The sequence below is a fragment of the Oncorhynchus kisutch genome, linkage group LG20 (genome assembly GCF_002021735.2).
Source record: "Oncorhynchus kisutch isolate 150728-3 linkage group LG20, Okis_V2, whole genome shotgun sequence".
NCBI lineage: Eukaryota > Metazoa > Chordata > Actinopteri > Salmoniformes > Salmonidae > Oncorhynchus > Oncorhynchus kisutch.
Window position 1 is genome coordinate 23885025 of NC_034193.2, and position 25062 is coordinate 23910086.

General features: G+C 42.2%; 1 protein-coding gene across 2 annotated transcripts in view; it reads right to left on the reverse strand.

The window, feature by feature from the left end:
* The window catches only part of kcnc3b (potassium voltage-gated channel, Shaw-related subfamily, member 3b), a 74239-nt gene that overhangs the window by 22876 nt on the left and 26301 nt on the right, over window positions 1-25062 (reverse strand). Inside the window, exons 3-5 of one of the 2 annotated variants that reach the window (XM_031798982.1) lie at window positions 11632-12607; window positions 6806-7009; window positions 1668-5826 (exon numbers count right to left, since the gene is read on the reverse strand). In XM_031798982.1, the coding sequence (XP_031654842.1) occupies window positions 5705-5826; window positions 6806-7009; window positions 11632-12607 (1302 nt within the window). In that variant the 3' untranslated portion in view covers window positions 1668-5704. Of the gene's footprint in view, window positions 1-1667; window positions 5827-6805; window positions 7010-11631; window positions 12608-25062 lie in introns of those variants that run through there. The other variant, XM_031798981.1, reaches the window with a different exon arrangement.

The following is a 25062-nucleotide window of genomic DNA, read 5'->3' on the forward strand; positions in this document are numbered from 1 at the left end:
ATCTATTTCTGATATTGCAACTATGCAAGTAACCAATTGGCTGTACTGTTTACACCTTCTGCACCATCCACTTAGCAAGACTTAGCAAAATATTGATATATAAAAATGAATATTGATATGTGTGGTCATGACATGATTTTGTGACATACCACAACTATATCATGTGACCGAATGAAGTGTCCATCACATTCATATATGGCGCTTGCATCTGTTTATGTACTGTACATGTGCACCTCACTCTGGTTTTAACTTATGTATGGAATACTGTGTGATAAGTGCATGTGTAACAGTATAAAAAAAGTATGCTAATATACTGGTGTGAAGGCATTTGGGCAGTGGTGTAGAGTACTTAAGTATTTGTTTATGGTATCTGTACATTACTTAACTATTTATATTTTTCGCAACTTTCACTTCACCACAGTCATACATTACATTTTCCTTGACACCCAAAAGTACTTGTTACATTTTGACAGGAAAATGGTCCAATTCACACACTTATCAAGAGAACATCCCTGGTCATCCCTACTGCCTCTGATCTGGCAGAGTCACTAAACACAAATGCTTCGTTTGTAAAATATGTCTGAGCGTTGGAGTGTGCCCCTGGCTATCCGTCAATAATGAACTTATCCTCTGCAGCAGAGGTAACTCTGGGTCTTCCTTTCCTGTGGCGGTCCTCATGAGAGCCAGTTTCATCATAGCGCTTGATGGTTTTTGCGACTGCACTTGAAGAGACTTTCTAAGTTCTTGAAATGTTCCGTATTGACTGACCTTCATGTCTTAAAGTAATGATGGACGGTTGTTTATCTTTGCTTATTTGAGCTGTTCTTGCCATAATATGGACTCAGCCAATTTGGTAAAATACCATCTTCTGTATAACCCCCCCCCCCCCCCCCCCCCCCCCCCCTCCCCACCCACAACTGATTGGCTCAAACGCATTAAGGAAAGAAATTCCACAAATTAACTTTTAAGAAGGCACACCTGTTAAACAAAATGCATTCCAGGTGACTGCCTCATGAAGTTGGTTGAGAGAATGCTAAGAGTGTGCAAAGCTGTCATCAAGGCAAAGGGTGGCTACTTGAAGAATCGCAAAAATAAATATATTTTGATTTGTTTAACACTTTTTTGGTTACTACATGATTTCATATGTGTTATTTCATAGTTTTGATGTCTTCAATATTATTCTACAATCTATATAATAGTAAAAAATATATATATCCTTAGTTAGAATATGCAGAATCTTTCACCAGCTCAAAGTTTCAACTATTATCAAAATGTTCCACTACACTACAACATACTGTATCAATCAACAATCTATTCTCTCCAAAACAGGCATCCAAGAGAAGAGAAAAAAAGAGAGTAAAAAGAGAAAAATAGAGAAAATCCCTGTTTATACCTGGTGCTAACGTGTCCTTTGTCCTGATCTTGTCCACATTCTGATTGTGCCCATATTAGCCGTTGGACCTACACATGGTATTGAATGTGTCTCTTACCCATCCATCCACTGTGTCCATTATGACCAGATTTTCCTGTATGCAAATGATTTGACAGCTTTTCTTTTCCAAAGAACATTTATTTATTTATTTTAAGACAAATATTTATGCAATAAGTCAATGGTGCCTAAATATAACCTTATTGTAAATGTATTTTCTGAAGGTCAAAGGTTTTTTGATTACTTAATTCATTTAAATTGAAATTAAGACTGAAATACAATCAAATCCACACTGTGGATGTAACTTATTAAAATATTTGTTGTATTTTTTAACATTTTTTTTATTATTTTTTATAAAAATACATGTGTATTGTTCATTTATGCATTTAATTTAATAAAATGATCCCAATTATAAAAAATAAGCATAGGTGATGGGAAGATTGAGAGGAGGAAAGGTAGATAGACAGTCTGACTAAAGACAAACAGACTACAAAGCACACCAACATGTAGAGACATGTAGAGACAAAGTAACTGACAACATTACACACTTGACACGGAAACAACGGAAACAGACTCAAATGACTCAAATCAGCTTCACACGGATGCCATGGTATTCCGTTACTATCAAATGTTACACGTTTCAGGTTACAGAGGGAACTCTGATTGACAATGGTCCTTGACAAACAGACATTAAACACACACAACAAAATCAACTAATAGAATCTAGAGAAATGAAGATGAACAGAAATCTCAAAGAGAGACACACAAAACAATACACACACACAAAACACATTAATACACACACATATAGGCCATGTCTAAATACCCATACTTGCATTCTAAATATTAGGCTATTTGGGTATGCGAAAATAGGACATTTTATAGTATGTGAAATTTCAAAAATGTTGTATGCCCTGAATGCCAGGATGTACCACTCACATCAACTATTTCATCTAGCTACTAGATTTTAGTAGCGTTCAATGCACACTACTGTGGAAGAGAATCGGCTTTTCAGACCACTTTCGACAACAGATAAGGGGACGCACTGTACCGAAATGAACGCGTGGTGGGGAACAAGCGTGGTTGCACATTAGAAGGCTCCTTCTCAGTATGGATGAGCCTAATATGTTGATAGCTGTTGCTTACTGCATTCGTTGTTGACAGCATGTCTAAACAGTACTGTATGTAGTACGATTAGTATACAGTGTGCAGTTTTAGTAAGTAGTTAGGCAAGAGAGATTTTGGACATGGCCATAGACACAGAAACATACACAGAGAGTGAGGGAGAGGGTAAAGAGAAAGAAAGAAAAATAAGAAAAATAAGAAAAAAAGAACAGATGAGAGGACAGTATTGAGGGGGAAAGGGAATGACTGCGAGTGAGCAATCAAAGAGGTAATTGACCCTTTGACCTTTTTTGAACCCTGCATATTGCATTTCGGGTTGAAGGAGGTCAAACGGACAAGTATCTTGTAGAGAGACTTAAAATACTAGTGAAATAACTTAAGCACTGCACATACAGAGATCTAAGAACGAGACTGTGGGAAAAGCACACAACACCAGTTTGAGAGCACAATAGGGCATCCCACTTTAAAACAAAAAAAAGGGAAGACATCGTTAAGCCATTATTACTTTCAGCTGGGGCAATTATGGCCATCAAACCTCCGGTGATTTTACAGTGTTCCCTTTGGGTTTCTTCACCTCGTTCCTATCCACTTGGCATTCAATTCGATTTTTGGTCAATATGAGATTGAATGGCAATGCTGCCCGGAGGCATTCTATTTTTAGTTCAGCTTCACACGGATGCAACGGTCTTCCGTTACTATCAAATGTTACACGTTTCAGGTTACAGAGGGAAGTCAAGTTTCTGTGACCCTCGAGTCCCCCTACTGATACCAATATGTTCAGCAATGCTGAGAGCTGAAGGTTGGCATGTAGAATTGGCACAAATATCGGTAAATGTTCTGGGAGTTAAAGATTTTATAGCTTTCCCCCCACCAAACGCTTGTACCGTGATAACGAGAGCAGGATTCATTCAGTAAACACCGAATGTCATCCTATGAAACCTCTAGTGCTTCTGGCTTCCTGCTTAAAATGGCCTCCGTTTTGGTTTTAAAGAGGGATTTGCGGAATTAAGTTGAGGTTTTATGCACAAAATAGAACCGTTGAAAACACACAACACCGAAGCAGTCCGGGGCTTCCAAGAGAGGAGTTCAACAGCTCAAGGCTCGCTTACCTTAGATGGCATGTAGCCAGTTGTCGGTCAATCAGTCTGTCATAGGGTCTGTCTGGCAGTGTGAAGTCGGCATCAGTCAGTGAGTCAGTATTTCGGTGTTTCTTTCATTCACCAAGTGCAGTTAACTGTACAAATGCAGCTAACTACAATCTTAGAAAAAAAGGGTTCCTCGGCTGTCCCCAAAGGGGAACACTTTTGGGTTCCAAGTTTTTTTTATTTTACCTTTATTTAACCAGGCAAGTCCGTTAAGAACAAATTCTTATTTTCAATGACAGCCTAGGAACAGTGGGTTAACTGCCTGTTCAGGGGCAGAACGACAGATTTGTACCTTGTCAGCTGAGGGGTTTGAACTTGCAACCTTTCAGTTACTAGTCCAACGCTCTAACCACTACCCTACCCTGCCGCCCCAGTACAATCATCTGTGGAAAGGGTTCTACCTGGAACCAAAAAGGGTTCTTCAAAGGGTTATCCTATGGGGACAGAGTATACTCAGGTCACTACAGTACAGCCAAGAAATCCCGTCTGACCTTTTTAACTACACTAGGCACTGAAAGCACACATTTTGAGGTCTTGGGAATAGTGTTTTCGAAACACGACACACTTAAAACACAACTTTTCGTCAATCAGCATTGCATTGATGTTAGTTTGTCGCATTTGTCTGTCAATGTGAGGACTGTACAATGTTGAGGAGAGCCATATGATGATATGGCTGAAAATGTTGTTCCCGCCATGGCATGTATCGTAAGGTACTATTCCCGTGACCTTGGAGGCTCCGCTGACCCCACTGACCTTTGACCCAAAGATGGCCGCTGTACAACATCGCATTCAAAACCATCCATTATCTAAGCCCTAAATATAGCTAGAATATGTACATAATCATATCATGATAGAAATCTGTGAGATGGGAAATTTCACTCCGGTGCATAGGCTGATTTCTTCAAAGAGCGATGTGTCTTTTGCTATCTGTCAGGGCGAATGTCAGTGAGGTAGAGAGGGCACCAGTGACAGAAAACAGAACACAGTAAAAGCCACACACACGACAACAACACAAACACGACACTCGGACGGCATTGAGAGTCGGACAGAGACACAGTGTAACGTGTAAGAATGAAAAAGCCCACATACAAACGCGTGATATGACACAACCTGAAGAGAGAGACAGCAACACAGAGCAGATCAGACAACACGTGACCCGCCGTTCCTGATAGTCCTCAAGTGTTACCGGGCTACTTCAGTGCAACGGCCGCACGCGGCACACACAATCGCACTCTGGCCGCAGTCTCTCAAATACACAGCCTGGTGCACACACACACACACAGTATCTTACACTATACATTATATATGGAAAACACGTCGATTCTCTTATTTCATGATATGAGAAAAGAAAGATCAGGTTATTCTGAATAATAGATTATACTGATTGGATGATACTCTGAGCAATACAATGGAATTGGGCCTTGATATACAAATCACAGTTTTACCCTTAGCTCAATAGCTTGGTGCTGTTGTTCCCCTATCTATCTATTCCCTTACGGAAAGAACACATGGCATTACACACATTCTCACGTGAACACGTTTTCATGTGATCACATGTGATCTGCTGCGAAGTTAATGTGATAACAGGTGACAGTATGTAAAGAAACATGTGATAACATGAAACTACAGACGTGTAATCATGTGATTTTCTGTAAGGGTTGATTTCATTATTTGAACTTACCTACACTAACACAGAGAGCAATTTATGGGTGATACTTCAACTTTACCTAACATACTGTACAGACACAGCACAGTGAACACAGTGGGTACTAGTTGTGATTTGCAGTCATACATAGTGTACTGTATGTGAGAGTGTGAGTGTGTTCTGTGTTCAAGTGTGTCTGTGGGTGCTATGTTTCAGTGTCAACTGCCAACATGCAATGTCATGGAGTTGAGAGAACCTAAAAATGTTTGGCTGACGGATTAGGTCCAAAAAATAATATGGTACAGCTAACGGGGGTTCCATTTCGGGGTCCCCATGGTTTTAAGGTGTTACCTCTTGGCCCTATGGTTTGATCCAGGAAGAGGTGGAGTTTGCATTGAGGTCCTGCTGTAGGAGAGACCCTTCCAGCTTATACCATTCATCAGCCAAAGGGGAGTCTGTGCTGGCTGCCAAGCCTGCGGCCTCTAGTTTAGCGTCAAAAGTGGCGTTGAGAGTTTGGGAGGAGTGTAAAGGAGAAGTGTTTGGTGCAGGTTTGGTGGTGGTGGTTGTAGGTGGTAAAAAAGGTTTGTTGCAGCCGTAAAGAAATGGATCGAGGTATTGCGTTTCAGGATCAGAACAAGAGAATACATGGGGTAAGCAGGTGTAAATAAGGCATGTTTCGAGGAGGAAAGGAAAAGAGGAGGGAAAAGAATGGGGATATGGAATCAAAGGGGGGACAAGGAAAGGGGGTGGGGGGGACAGTGCATCAAGTGGGAGTCAGCCAAACAAGGGGGAGGAGGGGAGGCAGGAGAGAGAGAGGGAGGGAGGGAGAGAGAGAGAGAAAGAAACAGAAGTGACGAGAGATCAATTAATGCATGGTCAACTGTCTATGTACAAGAGACAGAGAAAGAGAGAGAAGCCATGAGCGTGAGAGAGGGTGAGAATTACAAAGGAGAAAATGGAGGATGACAATTTGAGGCCGTGAATGAAAGAGAGAGGGGACAGAAAATACAGACAGGAAGAAAGAAAGGTGATACCAAGTGTGATGGAAGTCTCACAGCATGAAGGTGACGAGGTGGAAACATAAGAGGCCAGGGCAAAGAAGAGCAGAAGAGTAAAGATGTTGTACGTGGGTGTTGTTGTGTCCTGTCAGAAACTAGTGTTTGGAACCTCTCTGTCACACAAACAGGGCTCTTCCCACAATGCTCTTGGCCGTTGCATGTGTCTGTCTGCGTGTTCTCAGTAACTAACCATAAATCAGTTCCCATATATGCTGTATTTGATCATGTATACATCACTTGTGTACATATTTGTCCCCTGTGCACCTGCCCTATTAGCATCTTCTATATGCAGAGAATATGTTCATCTGTATCAGTGCTTGTGCCTTATGGCATCTTGTGTGTAGCTCTGTTGACCTATGTGGTGTATGTGATTACGGTTTTGTCCCCTGTGGGAGTGACGTACCTTTCCGCACATTCCCATCTGTGGCGCGGAATTCCCTGGTGTTGAGCAGGAAGCAAGCGCGGTCCTGCTGGTAGCGTTCCCGGGTTACTCCGGTGCCCCCTCGCCCCGCGGGACTCCGCTCGTCCGGGCTCAGCACCTGGTCGATAGTAGGGCAGTCCTCGTTCGCCAGGGCCGCAGTGGCCGCGTCGCCGTTCTGCTTGGAATCTTTCGGGAAAAGAAGGAGACAGGGAAAGGGGGGGCCGGAAGCAGAACAAGGGAGAAGCAGAGAGTGAAGGAGAAGGAATGAAGGAAGAGGAGAGGAGGAGAGAAGTGAGGTATCTGGATAGTAGAGGAGGAAAGGTTGTGATGGGAGACTGAGGCCAAACTGGACCGTGTTTCCACATCCACACTAGCATACCATTTAGGATGCATGCCCATTACATTGCTTCATTCTCCGCAATATGTTAGTACGGACATTGGAACATAGTTTGAGGGAAGGAGTTGCAGACTTGATGATTCAATTGGCCCAATCAGAGAGCTTGCGGTTGCAAGCTGAGGGACTTTGATTGGCTGCTATATCGAAGGTTTTGGCATGGCACCTTGGCCCGACGATACAGAAATCATGAATCCCCAGTCTCCCATCACTGGAAAAAGGTATATAAGAAAATAGCCAAAGGAATGAGGGTGGGGGGGGGGGGTTACTGCATGTAAACTGATCACAATTTAATACTGCAGATGAGATACACGAGATGCATAAGCAAAGACAGATTCAGTAAAATAGTGTGTTGTGTATTTATTCATTGTGTTATTATTTTTCAATTATTCATTTTTCTTCTCTCTCCGCATTGTTGGGAAGGGCCCGTAAGTAATAATTTCCCTGATAGCCCGTCACCTGTTGTTTACAAAGCATGTGACGGAAAACATTTAATTTGACTACGATATGTAAATGATAATGGCTAACGTGTCAAAGTTCATGCCTATACTGGCTTAGCTAGACAGCATGGTAAACAAAAAACTGGACATGGTTATATAGGAGTTGGGGTCGAGGGTGTGAGCTGATGCTGCAGTAGGACTGTTGCTTATACAGCCTTATTCTAAACTGGATTAAAACAGGTTTTTAATAAAAATGTTCAAAATGTATAAAAAATAAATAAACTCAAATATCACATTTACATAAGTATTCAGACCCTTTACTTTGTTGAAGCACCTTTGGCAGCAATTATAGCCTTGAGTCTTTTTGGGTATGGCGCTACAAGCTTGGCATACTTGTATTTGTGGAGTTTCTCCCATTCTTCTCTGCAGATCCTCTCAAGCTCTGTCAGGTTGGATGGGGAGCATTGCTGTACAGATATTTTCAGGTCTCTCCAGAGATGTTCAATCACGTTCAAGTCCGAGCTCTGGCTGGGCTACTCAAGGACATTCAGAGACTTGTCCCCGAAGCCACTCCTGCGTTGTCTTGGCTGTGTGCTAAGGGTCATTGTCTTGTTGGAAAGGCGAACCTTTGCCCCAGTCTGAGGTCCTGAGCCCTCTGGAGCATGATGCTGCCACCAACGTGCTTCACCGTAGGGAAGGTGGCAGGTTTCTTCCAGACTTGAGACTTGGCGTTCAGGCCAAAGTGTAGAATCTTGGTTTCATCAGACCAGAAAATCTTGTTTCTCATGGTCTGAGAGTCTTTGGGTGCCTTTCGGCAACCTCCAAGCAGGCTGTTGTGTGCGTTTTTCTGAGGAGTGGCTTCCGTCTGGCCACTGTATCATTAAGGCCTGATTGGTGGAGTTCTGCAGAGATGGTTGTCCTTCTGTAAGGTTCTCCCATCTCCACAGAGGAACTCTGGAGCTCTGCCAGTGACCATCAGATTCTTGGTCACCTCCCTGACCAATGCCCTTCTCCCCCGATTGCTCAGTTTGGCCGGGCGGCCAGCTCTAGGAGGAGTCCTGGTGTTTCCAAACTTCTTCCATTTAAGAATGATGGAGGACACTGTGTTCTTGGGGGATCTTCAATGCTGCAGAAAGGTTTTGGTACCCTTCCCCAAATCTGTGCCTCGACACAGTCCTGTCTCGGAGCTCTACGGAAAATTCCTTCGACCTCATGGCTTGGTTTCTGTCAACCGTGGGACCTTATATAGACAGGTGTGTGCCTTTCCAAATCATGTCCAATCAATTGAATTTAGGTGGACTCCAAGTTGTAGAAACATCTCAAGGATGATCAATGGAAACAAGTTGCACCTGAGCTCAATTGTCAGTCTCATAGCAAAGGGTCATTATACTTATGTAAAAAAGGCATTTCTGTTTTGTATTTGGAATACATTTGCAACAATTTCTAACAACCTGTTTTTGCTTGGTCATTATGGGGTATTGAGAGTAGATTGCTGAGGATTTGAAGGTATTTAATCCATTTTAGAATAAGGTTGTAACTTAACAAAATGTGGAAAAAGTAAAGGGGTCTGAATACTTTCTGAAGGCACTGTATCCTCAGACCACAGGAGGTTGGTGGCACATTAATTGGGAAGGACAGGCTCTTGGAGCAGAATGAGTGGAATTAATGTGTTTGTGTGTTTGATGCCATTCCATTCGCTCCAGCCATTATTATGAGCTGCCTCCACTGCCTCAGACACAGCTGTCAAATCTGATCTCAGATGAGTTCCCGCTCAACAGCCTACTAACAACCTACAACAAAATTCTTAACAAAAGAGAGCGTGAAAGACAGTAAGAGAGTGGTGGGGTACTATAGGCGCTTATGCAATAAAATACTATTATTGCTGACTCACTAATGATTTCTCAAGGGCTACAAAACACATGTGATCTATTGTCGTATGTGGATGTTGGGTTTATATTAGGTGATATACAACCAGTGGACAACCCGTCACACCTGTTTTGAGCCCCACATTTTTTTAAAGGAAAATATTATATATTTTTGGGGGATGGGGGGTGTACAGTAGTTTTGATTGGACTGATCATGTCAACATCATACTTTCACAATCTTAGGATAGCAGTCATCATCATGAATCAAGTCGACAATCTACTGGCAAATCCTTTTTAATCCTTGTCATATGACGAGAAACACTGAAGAGAAATTATAGATAACTTATCGGTGCTCATGGCCATTGGACATAAACATTACACAACAAGTTGGAAATCGCAAATTCAAGGAGTGGTTTGGAAGGAATCAGTGACAGTGGCTGTGTGGTCCCGAATCTTGGATTAAGGGGCTCTTTTCCCTAGTTTAAAATGATAAACATTCAACATGGCCATGCTGTCAGTGAAGCATGATTTGTGCCGCGCTCAAAACAACTGTTAACTCGGAGGACCGCCGCGCCACCTTCCTGTTCAAGTTAGCCGAGCACAACAATGTGAGTCCAAAATGTATTGTATGCAGCTTCATAAATTATGTAATATTCCAGGGAGATATGTATACTGTGGCTAAGAAAGTAATACTAAGGGTATGTTGTGTAGTAAGATGTTAGTAGCCCATGTGTCTCACCCTAATAATTTGGTCAATTTACGCCTCTTAATTTCGCCTACTGTTCTGACTGTTCTACTGTAGCCTATAACCTGTTTTAGAGAAATGTAATCATTGAATATTATAAGAGCTTTCATTGTCTGCTTATATGCCCCCTTAATTTATCCTATGGTTCTGACTTGGTGTACAGGGAGAACACTGTAAAAACGGCCAATGTTCTGAATTCTGTCGCTGTACATTTCAAAAGTGCTAAACAAATAGTTATATTGACTAACGTTGCGTCGATCCTAGCTTGCTCATTGTCTTAATCGAAATTACGGATTGCCTCCTATCCGCTTGTCGTCCCCTTATGCCATAGTCTGTACATCTCAATTGTCATTAGAAACCACATTTGTTTAAGAAAATCAGCCATATCAGCAATGTTTTTTTAAAAGGCAGTAAATCAGGCTGAATGAATTGTTTCACTGCCAGACAAGGCTCCGCTGATAGCCAGGTGTAGCATTGGTAAGATGTTGGGACTGCTGTTGGGAGAGATTTATGTAGGCCCAAATAGTTTGTGGGCACCGTTTGGCACCGTTATAGTGCAATTAATGTATTGTTTAGTGTTGTGTACTGGCTTTACTGGCATGCATTCCACATTTATTTATTGTTGCTCCACCAAGATTTACATGTAAAGTTGCCACTGTATATAACCATGCCAAAGGAAAAAGGCATTACATACTAGTGTAATCTTAAACATTGATCCAATCGTTAGCACATTGGTCTGTTGCAAACAGATCCAAATGGGTACATTTTTTATGTACTGTGTTTGTTCTACGCGGGCAGATGGAGGCCTCTCGGCAAATGTGTACTCACCAGTTGATTATAAATTACCCATAAGTTCTGATGGGCTAGCCATCTCTCAAGGGCAGATTCAGAATCAGCCACCCCCCACACCCCCTCCCGCCCCCAATCTATCCCTATCAGGGACATAGGCACTCTAAACCCCAACTCACACCCCACACCTCATGGATCGGCAGGACTGTACTATTACTGAGATTACTGAGTGCCTGTAACTAGCTGTCAGATAACATTCGGATTCCTAAATCTTATACAGACCAGAATCCTCCACTTACTGTGCAAATCCCTGTTCCAAATTTGATTGCCTATCTGTTGATGCTAAACTGTGCAGTTTCACAACCTCTTTGCCAAAAATACAATATTTTGACGGAGTAGTTTGTGTTCTACGCCCTTGGGGAGGCTAGTGGTAGAATGCCCAGATGCTCAGCAGAGCTCCATGTTGTGTTGATGAACTCCTGCAGATTTTACAAGTCAAGGTCGAAGCCAGTTTGTTAACTTGCAGTCTGCCTCTTAAAATATGGTACTGAAGAATGAAAACAGAAATGTCTCACCTCGGTTGATTTCTATGATCTCCTCTTGAGCAAGGGGGCAGTCGAAGCCTCCAGACCCGATCACCTCGCCGAGTACATTACCCAGGATCCTATGGGGCGAGGCGGTGGCCATAGCGAGAGCGTCAGGCTTGCAGTAGTTGGGCGAGCCCGGCATGGTGGGCCGGGGGATGTGCTTGCCCTTCTTTTTGGGAAGCTTCTGCTTGGCCATGGCCAGTGAGTAGTACATGCCAAAGTTGTTGACGATGACGGGCACAGGCATGGCGATGGTCAGCACCCCTGCCAGGGCGCACAGCGCACCCACCAGCATCCCCGACCACGTTTCGGGGTACATGTCCCCGTAGCCCAGAGTGGTCATGGTGACCACGGCCCACCAGAAACCAATGGGGATATTCTTGAAGTTTGTGTGTTTGGCAGCCGTAGGGTCATCAGGGTCGGCGCCGATGCGCTCGGCATAGTAGATCATGGTGGCGAAGATGAGCACTCCGAGAGCGAGGAAGATGATGAGCAGGAGGAACTCGTTGGTGCTGGCACGGAGCGTGTGGCCCAGGACGCGAAGCCCCACAAAGTGGCGGGTCAGCTTGAAGATACGCAGGATGCGAACGAAGCGGACCACGCGCAGGAAGCCCAACACGTCCTTGGCGGCTTTGGAGGACAGGCCGCTCAGCCCCACCTCCAGGTAGAAAGGCATGATGGCAATGAAGTCGATGATGTTGAGGGTGCTCCTGAAGAACTCGACCTTGTCCGGGCAGAAGACCACGCGTGCCATCACCTCAATGGTGAACCAGATGACGCACATGCCCTCCACGTACGTAAGCCAGCTGTCGGTCACCACCTCGTAGACGATCACCTCGCGCGTCATGTTTCCCTCCGTCACATTCTCCGTCTTGTTGTAGATGGTGTTGAAGGCCTCGTGCGTCTCCATGCAGAAGGTGGAGATGGAGATGAGGATGAACAGAAGGGAGAGGAATGCGCAGTACTGGAGGAGAAGAACAGAAAGAGCCAGAGAGAGGAGGGGGAAGGCAGGAAGACAGAAGGCAAAGAGAAAGAGTTGAAGATAGAGGGACAGTAAGGGAGAAAAGAGAGAGGAAGGAGAGAAGAGTTACAGTCATATACAAACAACATAGCTAGAAAAACAGATGGTGTGTTGCTCAACAGTTAGTCAGCCCCTACAGGACACTGCAGGGCATTACTCAGTCAGATGAGATCATGAGCCCAGATGATTAAACCTGACTAGACACCTAAATGGGATAATTGTTGACCTGGAGGGTGACTGCAGGGTCAAACTGGACCAAGCACTGAGGGATACTCTATCTGACACTTATCAAAAAGGCCGCAACGGTCATCGGCAATGACAGTCCAAGGAGAAGTGGTGGAAAAAAATAGAAAACCGGGAGCCACACGTCATAAACCGAGAGAATGTAGGAAAGGCTGGAATGAGAATACAGAATACTACTGTCTCATTGGAGCAGCCCCGACACAGAGAAAAGGGCAAGAAAAGAAAGACGGATAGGACACAAAAGAAAGTGATGGGGAAAAGAGAGTCGTAAACGGTAAAAGCTGATGAATTATAAATATTCATGTATCTCAGAGTGCACTGAATAGGTTTCAAAATCAGGATGGGGCATGTGCTCACTCCCTCATACTGAATGTTCAACATAAAGGGTCTGAAACATGTGGCATTGAGCCTGTTTGTGGCCCAGCATGATGAAATGTGGTCCCAACTTGATGCTCCAATAACTAGCCAGTCTGATTATTTGAAAATGTGTAATGTTGGAGAAATTACAATTCGCACCTAAGTCAAAGTATTATACATAAAGTAAAAGGACTGACAGCTCTATTGTACATTATGTATCTACAAACATTTTGACCCTTACAACTACTATATTAATCATACAGTGGAAATCCCTAAAGCCTAAAGTGCTTGAGATGGCACTCTATTTTATCCTCAACATAATCCATTACAGTCCAGTGCAAGGTAACAGTAACCGGAAGCCAATACTCACCATTAAGTAATGCAATTAACCCCCTACTTTTCAAAAGTTCTGTGAATGCAGAGTTACTTGCAAGAAACAATATTGCTAAGACATTATCATCCTCCAATTAACACACATGATACTAATTGTTGGGTTCTACCCTAAAATATACTTCCACATGTTACTATATTAGACCTTAGTGATTATGTTATCTGCATAATGAATATATAGTATATGTTATGTGGCAATTAATGTTGAAGAGGAACTTTGTGTATGGAATTGTATTGTAAGAGAAAAAATGAACACAATGTACAGTGCCTTCGGAAAGTATTCAGACCCCTTGACGTTTTCCACATTTTGTTACATTACAGCCTTACTCTAAAATGGATTAAATTAATGTTTTTCCTCATCAATCTGCATACAATACACCATAATGACAAAGCGAAAACAGTTTTTTTTACATTTTTGCAAATTTAGAAAAAAAATCCAAACTGAAATACCTTATTTACATAAGTATTCAGACCCTTTGCTATGAGACTCGAACTTGAGCTCAGGAGCATCCTGTTTCTATTGATCATCCTTGAGATGTTTCCACAACTTGATTGGAGTCCACCTGTGGTAAATTCAATTGATTGGACATGATTTGGAAAGGCACACACTTGTCTATATAAGGTCCCAAAGTTGACAGTGCATGTCAGAGCAAGAGGTTGAAAAAATTGTCCGTAGAGCTCTGAGAAAGGATTGTGTCGAGGCACAGCATTGAAGGTCCCCAAGAACACAGTGGCTTCCATAATTCCTCAATGGAAGAAGTTTGGAACCACCTAGACTCTTCATAGAGATGGCCAACGGGCAAAACTGAGCAATCAGGGGAGAAGGACCTTGGTCAGGGAGGTGACCAAGAACACGATGGCCACTCTGACAGAGCTCCAGCGTTCCACTGTGGAGATGGGAGAACCTTCCAGAAGGACAACCATCTCTGCAGACGGAAGCCACTCCTCAGTAAAAGGCACATGACAGCCCTGCTTGGAGTTTGCCAAAAAGCACCTAAAGGACTGTCAGACCATGAGGAACAAGATTCTCTGGTCTGATGAAACCAATATTGAAGTCTTTGGCCTGAATGCCAAAGACATGACATCTGGAGGAAATGACATCTGGAGGAAACCTGGCACCATCCCTACGGTGAAGCATGGTGAAGGCAGCATCATGCTCTGGGATGTTTTTCAGCGACAGAGACTGGGAGACTAGTCAGAATTGAGGGAAAGATGAACGGAGCAAAGTACTGAGAGATCCTTGATGAAAATCTGCTCCAGAGCATTCAGGACCTCAGACTGGGGGCGAAGGTTCACCTTCCAACAGAACAACGACCCTAAGCACACAGCCAAGACAACACAGGAGTGGCTTTGGGACAGGTCTCTGAATGTCCTTGAGTGGCCCAGCCAGAGCCCGGACTTGAACCCGATCGAACATCTCTGGAGAGACCTAAAAATAGCTGTGCAGCGACGCTTCCCATTCAACCTGACAGAGCTTGAGAGGATCTGCAAGAATGGGAGAAACTCCCCAAATACAGGTGTTCCAAGCTTGTAGCGTCATACCCAAGAAGACTCAAGGCTGTAATTACTGCCAATGATGCTTCAACAAAGTCCTGAATAAAGAGTCTGAATACTTGTGTAAATGTAATATTGCAGGTTTTTTTTATACATTTGCAGAAATTTCTAAAAACAATTTTTTTCTTTGTCATTATTGAGAATTGGGTGTAGATTGATGAGGGGGAAAAACGATGTAATCAATTTTAGAATAAGGCTGTAATGGGAAAAAAAATGGAAAAGGTCAAGGTGTCTGAATATTTATATTATATAATTCACTGTATGTCCAAAGTCTGTTGAGTAAGGTGAACATATGGTCACTTGTAACTATCATGGAGAAGTGACAGGATGAAGTGGAACTGCTTCCAGGCCGCTCGACCGCAAAGACAACAGCGCAACATTTATGCAGTTTTGGGAAACAGATGGACAGTTCTGAGAAGTCATACCTCTAACCTCATCATGACAAATAAATGCCTGTTAGATCATATGCAAAGTGTGTTTGCAGCTAAAGCATCCAATGGGTTGAATAAACTTGGTTCGAGCTTTTTCTAGCCGTCTGTTTTGAGTTTTTGCTTCATTTGTTCAGAACCTAACACCATACTGTATACCTTATACTACCACTATTATTGTGCTACTGTATAAACAGGGTTTTCAAAACCCGGTCCTCGGGACTCCAAGGGGTGCACGTTTGTTTTTTTGCCCTAGCACTACACAGCTGATTCAAAGCTTGATGATTAGTTGATTATAATAATCAGCTGTGTAGTGCTACGGCAGAAAAACAAAACGTTCACCCCTTGGGGGTCCCGTGGACCGAGTTAGGTAAACGCTGCTATAAAGCATTGTGAGAATGACACCTGACTAAATATCAAGTATAATGCACGGCATGGGTGCTAAAACCTGGTACTTGTGTATTAACCATTGATCAATTCAGACAGCACAACAGGAGGGCAATCAGCCAGAGGCTTCATATCAATCAAAACTCAACAAGGCGTCGAACTGAATATTATCCTCTTGAAGTGTTCATTTGAGATATCCAAACTGCCAGAATTAGTTTCGAACTCTATTAATTGTGTGAACTAATCCTGCAAATGTTTTATGGGCTGCCCTGTAACTAAATGACAACATTCAGTCTATAACCATAGCCATGTAACCATATCTGGTTGGCGTCCTATCTGTCTGCTCAATAACGACTACAAAATACTAGCCTCTATATTTGCAAAAAGATTGAAGGCAGTGTTGAACTAAATTATAGAAGAGACCCAATCTGGCTTCATGAGAAATAGACATATATCTAATAGTATCCGACTAGTGTTAGACCTTATTGACTATTCTGATCTAATCTTCGAAAATAGTTTTATTGTCTTCTTAGATTTTTATAAAGCCTTGGATACAGTGGAACATGAGTTTCTATTTCTCTCCCTTGAGAAATTTGGTTTTGGGGAATTCTTTTGTATTACTATTAAAACTCTTTATATGAATGGGAACATTTCCATTACATTAAATCATGGCACTTCTAGATTTGATTTGAAAAGAGGAATTAGGCAAGGTTGCCCCATTTCGCCTTACCTCTTTCTGCTTGCAACCCAACTTCTTACAAGTTTTGTTAAATCCAGCAATATAAAAGGGATCTCTATTGCTGACAGAGATATTATCATAACTCAGCTTGCAGATGACACCCCCCTCTTTTTGAAAGATGCTGACCAGATTCCTAGAGCAGTCAATGTGATAAAAAAAATCCAAAGCATCTGGTCTTTGCCTAAACCTTAATAAGTGTGAATTGTTTGCTATTAAAGACTGTGTGATACCCTCTATATGCAATAATCCAGTTAAGGAAAAAGTAACATACCTTGGGATTACCATATCTAAGGATCGACAGGAAAGATGCTCATTAAATTTCATATAATTTATTGAAAAAAAATAAAAGATGTTGAACCATTGGTTGCAGAGGGATTTATCCTTGAAAGGTTGAGTATTGCTTTCTAAAGCTGAAAGTGTCTCCAGACTTATTTATGCAGCCCAGTCCCTACATCTTGATAACAAAATAGGTAAAGCGGTTGACCAGATGCTTTCAAACTTCATCTGGAAAAATTTTACACATTATATTAGGAAATCTGTCATTGTGAACACATATGGTGGTCTCAATTGTTTGATTTTCCTACTTTGAATAATAATTTTAAGATAAATTGGGCTACACATTTGGAATTTCATCCCTCATTATATCTTCTCCTGTGTTGATGTCTTTAATTGTATGTTACTTTGTAACTATAACATTGATAAGATTCCTACAAAATGATCAGATTTTCATAGAACGTTCGCCATAGTCTTTGATGATATTCCATCTGGAACTCTTACGTTGTTTAGAGGTGTAACCAGACCTCACCTTCTTGACCTACCCTCGCTTAATCCAGTTGATTCTCCAATAGAAAAACTGTGTTTCTCCTTGCTCCCTCAGAACAACAGACCTACTGTATACGTGCTTTATTTCAAAGGGATATTGTATCCATTCCTTGTCACAATTTACTGGAATACATTTGTCAATAATATCTGTTGGGAAAAAGTCTGGTTATTACCACACAAAATACCTGCTTGTTAACAAGGTCAAAGAGGTCTCTTTCAGAATGATCCATAATTACCAAGAGAATCATTACCTGAAGAAACTCAACAAAGACATTAACATTAACTCTACTTTTTGTGTTCAGCATCCAGAAACAGTTTTGCATTTATTTTAGCATTGTCTCCATGTAAATAAATTATGGATACATATTAATAGTTTTATAATTGTCAATATTCTTGATTACTTAAAAAAAGATATATTATAGGAGAATGTGTTGCTCGGTTTCCTTAACTATAATAAGGATAAAGAAAAACTCATAAATCTAATTGTGCTAATGGAAAAATGTCATATTCATAAATGTAAATTCATTTTCTATAAGGAATTCAAACAGTACATTAAGACCATTCTAATTTATTCTAATAAGAAAGCTGTTAAAACAATCAATATGTTTCTTTTAGGGTCTTTGTATAACCTGTCATTTGCTGTACCCACTAGCCTAGCATATGTTATTATTGTCTGTTTGTATACTTCTAGCATTTCTGCAATAAACCATATCTGGTTAGAGTGGTCCTAGTGATCCTGTGTGGCTCAGTTGGTGAGCGTGTGACCAAGGTCATGAGTTCAATTCCCACAGTGATCACTTACGTTTACAAGAAATGCATGCACTCAATGTGATTCGATTTTAAAAGCATCTGTGTCTGTCTTTCAGTTTGGGGATGGTCTGCCTTTCAGTTTGGGGATGGGAGTTAAACATTAGCCGCGAGCCTAAATAAGATGGAATCTCCTGACCATTTTGACAAAATGACATCCTATACACCACTGACAAGAAAGCAATGGGATACACTAAAAAGCACTGAGTGTCATTAGTGTACTTCAATTGCTGTTTGGACACTGCCTCCCTTTCTCTCTGCCTCAGGAGAATACCCCTATCTACAAACAGAACTACAGCCTAGCTCATTTCTTTTCCAAAACTCTCTCTGTCCCCTGGGACTCATTTCTTGGACAGAGAGCAAAAACAAAGAACAAACGGGCAAAGTTATTAAAGCATCCCGGCACTGAGATATTCAATCTGCCCAGACCGTTTCTTATAACGAGATGGTGACTCAGTTTTGGAAAAAGAGAGTCTCTTTATTTTCTTCGCCGTCCTCTCTTTTTCCTCACTTACTCACTGAGGCGGTATATTTTGTTGGCATACATTCGGAAAGTATTCAAATGTGATAAGCTTGACATAGAAACACTGGATTTTAGGTTGTCTATTTTAAATAATGTTGATTAATTACGAAATTATGAAAAAATAGGAATAACGTTTCCCTCGTGAGGGCAAAAGGACATTTTATAGGGCTACAAATTTTTTCACTGAACTCAAATCAATTCACATTTAGAATCAGAAGATATACATATAAATATCTGCAGAGAAAATCTGAAGAAAAGGAACTTAAGTTATGTTCTGTATATCAGAGATTAGCTGAAAAGCAGTAGCATCTCACAGTAGCGAGTGACCTTCTTGGAAAGCCATAAAACATAAAAAAAAATATACATACACTTAAAGGATATGCCAGTATCGCTGCATTTGATTGGCACAACAGTAATTATGGATGACCATATAGGCAGACCATATGAATGGAGAGAAATGTGCGTATTGTTTCTACATCTGAGTGGGGATCTGAAATACAATGCTTCCTTTCATTCTTGAATTTTACAGAGCCTGTGAAAGAGAAGTCAGGGATGGGTAACACTGAACACACCAATTCATTCAGGATGGGACCCAAGCAACAATAGTCTTTTGGCTCTTTGTCCCTTCCAAGTCTCTCTTCATGTCTCTGTCTCTACGTCTGTCTGACGCCCCATGTCCTGGCCTCTCTACCTTATGTACCTTCTGTTCTTCCTCCTCTTTTCTCACCCCCCATTTCTCTCCAATCTTCTTCTCTTCCTTTCTCTCCCTCCTTTCTCCTCTGCCATGTTTCTCTCCACTCTGTCTGACCTACCTTTTCCAGATTGCTGCAGTGCTCCCCCTCCTCTATAACATGCATAAACACATACACACACACACACACACACACACACACACACACACACACACACACACACACACACACACACACACACACACACACACACACACACACAAACAAACACAAACACAAACAAACACACACACAAATAAACACACACACACACATTAACACACACAAACACGAGCACACACACGTACGGAGAGCTGCATTCCTCAATCATCTCCACCCGCCACCCCCATCCCATGGAACTAGACGGAACCAGTGGGACCTGCACACAGCGCTCTCTCATTGGCTCAGGACAGTACACACAGCGGTGGTACTGAGCAGAGCAGAGCGTTTCCATCCAATGGCGTTGGTGGTGGTGACGACGGTGGAGGCAAGACTTTCTTCTAGTTGGACTAGAAACGCGATTCGGGTTCTGAGATGATGACGGCGGGGATGATGGGGATGACAATGATGACGGCGATGGCGATGACGGCGATGGTGATGAGGATGGTGATGATGATGGTTGTTAGCAATACCACTAGAAGTAGTGTTACTCATAGCACTTTACGGTCATCATCATAATCATGAATATTGGAAAAACATTACACAGTAGATTTACCATCACGCTATACAAGCCTTGCCTGAGAGGCATTTTCCTTCTCGGTTTGTTTGACTCTTTCTGTCTCTCACAACTTATCTCTCTCATACACACACATGCACAGAGTACACTTGGCTACACACACACCGCCAAAAAGTGCCTAACACAGAAAAATGTTATGTAGGTTGCACAGGTGGGGAGACAGAGGGGGGCAGACAAAAAGGAGGGAGTGGGGGGGGGGACCAGTTGATGTAACAAGGACAGGAGAACATGAGAGGGGGGTTAAGAGTATATACATGGAATAGAGGACAACAAAGGATACAACCAGGAGCAAAACACACAAGATAAATGGATGCGTTACCAGAGGACAAGGCCGGACAATCGGAACCTTCTCTCGCACCTGTACCACTTAAGCCGTGCAGGACGCGTTAGTGTTGGGTTAGGCTAGGCTAGTATAAAGATAGGCGTTAGTGCAGGGCTAGCATAGCTGAGGCTAGACATTGGTCCAGGGCTAGGCTAGTTATTCAACCAGGCCTAGCGCAGGGGTAAGTTAGCCTAGGCAAGTGCAGGGCTAGGCTAGGATAGGCTAGGCATTAGTCCAGGCTAAGGTAAAAGAATATATAAAAAAATAATGGATACTAACTGGCAGACCATAGTGGTAAAAATACAACATTCAACACCAGGGAAGACAGGAAAAGAGAGAAAGAGGGTGTCACGTCCTGACCTTAGTTCCTTTGTTATGTTTCTTGTTTAGGTTGGTCAGGGTGTGAGTTGGGGTGGGCATTCTATGTGTTCTAGTTTTGGTTTTCTATGTGTTTGGCCTGGTATGGTTCTCAATCAGAGGCAGCTGTCAATCGTTGTCTCTGATTGAGAACCATATTTAGGTAGCCTGTTTTTCCCACTTGATTTGTGGGTAGTTGTTTTCTGTTTAGTGTATGTCACCTTACAGAACTGTTTCGTTTCATTCGCCGTTGTTATTTTGTTTAGTGTTCTCTGTTTGATAAATGTGAACATGGACACGTACCACGCTAAATATTGGTCCGATCTCTCCTACTCCTCCTCAGACGAGGACGACGAACGTTACAGAGGGAAAGAGATTTTTTACCAACAATCGTTGACCAATTTCCCGCATAGCCTACACTGCAATTGTTTAAAAGGTAATGGGGTCTACTACAATACATAAATCCAATAGTAGTAAAGTATGCCTTGAACAAATCTTTAACCACAACCACAATAAATACAGCAGAATATTTCAAGGTGAAACAAAGGTTGGTATACTACGCAGCAACCTGAACGTGTTTATAGTAAAGTCAGACCCCACAGTATACTGCAAGTCATATAGACGAAGGTGGGATTTTAAAAAAAGGGTTAAAGCAACGATTTTACCAGTCGTTTTGAAAAATGTGGCGCAAGACTTACACCGTCACAGTAGTAGCTGTATCAACTATAACGCTCATACCGTAGTAATAGTACACATTAGCAATGCCTCATTTCCTCACTGAATAAAATGTAGCTCTGTACACCAGATCAATAGATAAATCCATCACTTCAGTCAATCCAGATTACCTATAGTATGTTGTGAAGGTATTCTACTGTGCTTGTGGAGTGATGATACATTGAAATACTCAAGTGGCTTGACCGCTAATGAAATGTACTGTACTTCAAGCTATTCATCAAGTCTTTATGAATGCAGGTGTGTGTGTGTGCGTGTGTGTGTGTGTGTGTGTGTGTGTGTGTGTGTGTGTGTGTCTAGTAGAAAAAGACTAACAGCCTATGGGCGGGAAGAAGGAAGGTGTGGGCAACACTTGCAGATCGCAGATAGAGACTTGTAGCTACATGAACACTGCATTGAGGTAACCGTGAAGGATGGGCAGAGGGAGGAGAGAGAGATGGAGAGAGAGAATGGGAGAGGAGAAGAGAAGGAAAAGAGGAGGAGTGGGAGGGAGGGAGGGAGGGAGGGAGGGAGGGAGGGAGGGAGGGAGGGAGGGAGGGAGGGAGGGAGGGAGGGAGGGAGGGAGGGAGGGAGGGAGGGAGGGAGGGAGGGAGGGAGGGGAGGGAGGGAGGGAGGGAGGGATGGAGGGAGGGAATATGAAAGGTGGAGTAGCACTTCACACTTATTTATCTCCAGAGGCTCTTTCTCTCTGTTGTCTGCCTCATCCCTCTCTCTTTTTCTTCTCTACTCATCCCTCTCTTTACTGCATCATAATGACATGGACCAAGGCATCCCCTTGATAGAGTGGAGGAAAGGAGTGGGGGTGGAGGATTCTGGACAGCACAGAAAGTCCATATGGACTCACACAGCAATCTTTGGACGGACATTGAGAGAGCACAGTGAGTTAGTATACTATGATCTAAGGTTCTCTGTGTGAATAACACGTTATATACAGTGCATGTACCTAGTCCAATGACCTTCAAGCCTCAATAGAGTCTCTCTGCAATTAGATTGAGAAAGAGCATCAACATAAATTCTAAACAGAGAGAGACAAAGAGCTAGAGAGAGAGAGGGAGATACAGAGAGAGAAAGAGAAAGAGAGAGAGCTAGAGAGAGAGAGAGAGAGAGAGAAAGAGAGAGAGAGAAAGAGAGAGAGGGAGAGAGAGAGAGAGAGAGAGAGAGAGAGAGAGAGAGAGAGAGAGAGAGAGAGAGAGAGAGAGAGAGAGAGAGAGAGAGAGAGAGAGAGAGAAATGAGAAATGGACAATGAAAAAGAGAAAGTGTTCAAGGGAGTTTATGAGAGAGATGAGATTGTGTGGGGATGGAATGAAGCGAGGGGGCAAATGGCTGTAAGGAAGAAAATAAAGGGTGGGTGAGAGAGAGACTGGGAGGGAGGGGAAAAAAGGTCAATGAAGAAGTCAACCATTTCCCCAGTCAAGAGAGAGGGTGACAAAATATTCAAGCCAAGAATGATGAAGGAGTGAGTGACCCCGAGAGAGGGAGAAAGAGACAGAAAGAGTGAATGAATGAACTAAGGAGTAAATGAATGAAGGAAAGTGACATACTCAGAGAGACTGAGGAGAAATAGGTAAGAGCCCATAGCCGTTAGCCGTTTTGCATGCAGCTCGTGTGGTGCTTTTTTAACGGGACCCTAGTGGCAGTGTTTACTGCGGCACAATCCAGAAGAGCTTTATCATTACAGTATTACCAGGGCCTGCCTGTGTCACCATGACAACCACTGCTTTAGCGAGACCTTCTCTCCTTTCAGCACCAAGGACAGGGATCAACAGCCAAATACTGCTCCTCCACTGCCTCACATGGCCGTGTTTTAGGAAGTGAGACTCTGTCAAATAGTGATAATATTTGGGCTGGACAATCATGTCAAATGAATGTAAAAGTGCTAAATTGATGTAGGTGTATTTCGAATGACCTTGAGTGTACGATAGATAAATGACTTAAATGAACATATTGCCTGTGTTCCGTTATTAACATAACAATGTGTCCCATTATTAACATAACACTGTGTTCCATTATTAACATAACACTGTGTTCCATTATTAACATAACACTGTGTTCCATTATTAACATAACATTGTGTTCCATTATTTCCATAACACGGTGTTCCATTATTAACATAACACTGTGTTCCATTATTAACATAACACTGTGTTCCATTATTAACATAACACTGTGTTCCATTATTAACATAACACGGTGTTCCATTATTAACATAACACTGTGTTCCATTATTAACATAACACTGTGTTCCACGATTAACATAAGACTGTGTTCCATTATTAACATAACACTGTGTTCCATTATTAACATAACACTGTGTTCCATTATTAACATAACACTGTGTTCCATTATTAACATAACACTGTGTTCCATTATTAACATAACACTGTGTTCCACTATTAACATAACACTGTGTTCCATTATTAACATAACACTGTGTCCCGTTATTAACATAACACTGTGTTCCATTATTAACATAACACTGTGTTCCATTATTAACATAACACTGTGTTCCATTATTAACATAACACTGTGTTCCACTATTAACATAAGACTGTGTTCCATTATTAACATAACACTGTGTTCCATTATTAACATAACACTGTGTTCCATTATTAACAGAACACCGTGTTCCATTACTATGATATTGGATCATTGTTACTACGGTATAACCACCATCAATTCGATTTCGTGTAGGATCTTTTCTTCAAGAGTTCAAAGCATATCGGCAATGACACAACCGCAGTCGGCTATGATATCTGCTCGTCAAGGGCAACTTGTACGGTAGGTTACATTTTAGGGAAGGGAAAGGGGATACCTGGTCAGCTTTACAACTTAAATGTATTCAACTGAAATGTGTTTTCCACATTTAACCCAAGGTTCGACATCATCGGCGCCTGGGAAGCAGTTGCTGTTGCTTTTAAACCAAGAAGGTACTTCATATAACTCTTCATATAAGGTTTCAGTCATACCCCCTTAAGATAATATATGAACCACTTGGCAGGTAGCCTCGCGGTTACGGGCATTGGGCCAGTATTGGCAAGGTTTCTGGTTTGAATCCCTGAGCTGGAAAAGTGCCGTTTTGCCCTTGAGTACCATTCCTAAGTCAGTATAACTGTCTTGCTCAAGGGCAGAACAGCAGATTTTTCCACCTTGCCGGCTAGGGAATTCAAACCCAACGCTCTTAATCGCTGGGCTACCTGCCAAGTGGTTCATTGATGTATTATCTTAAGGGGGTATGACTGAAACCTTATATGAAGAGTTATATGAAGTAC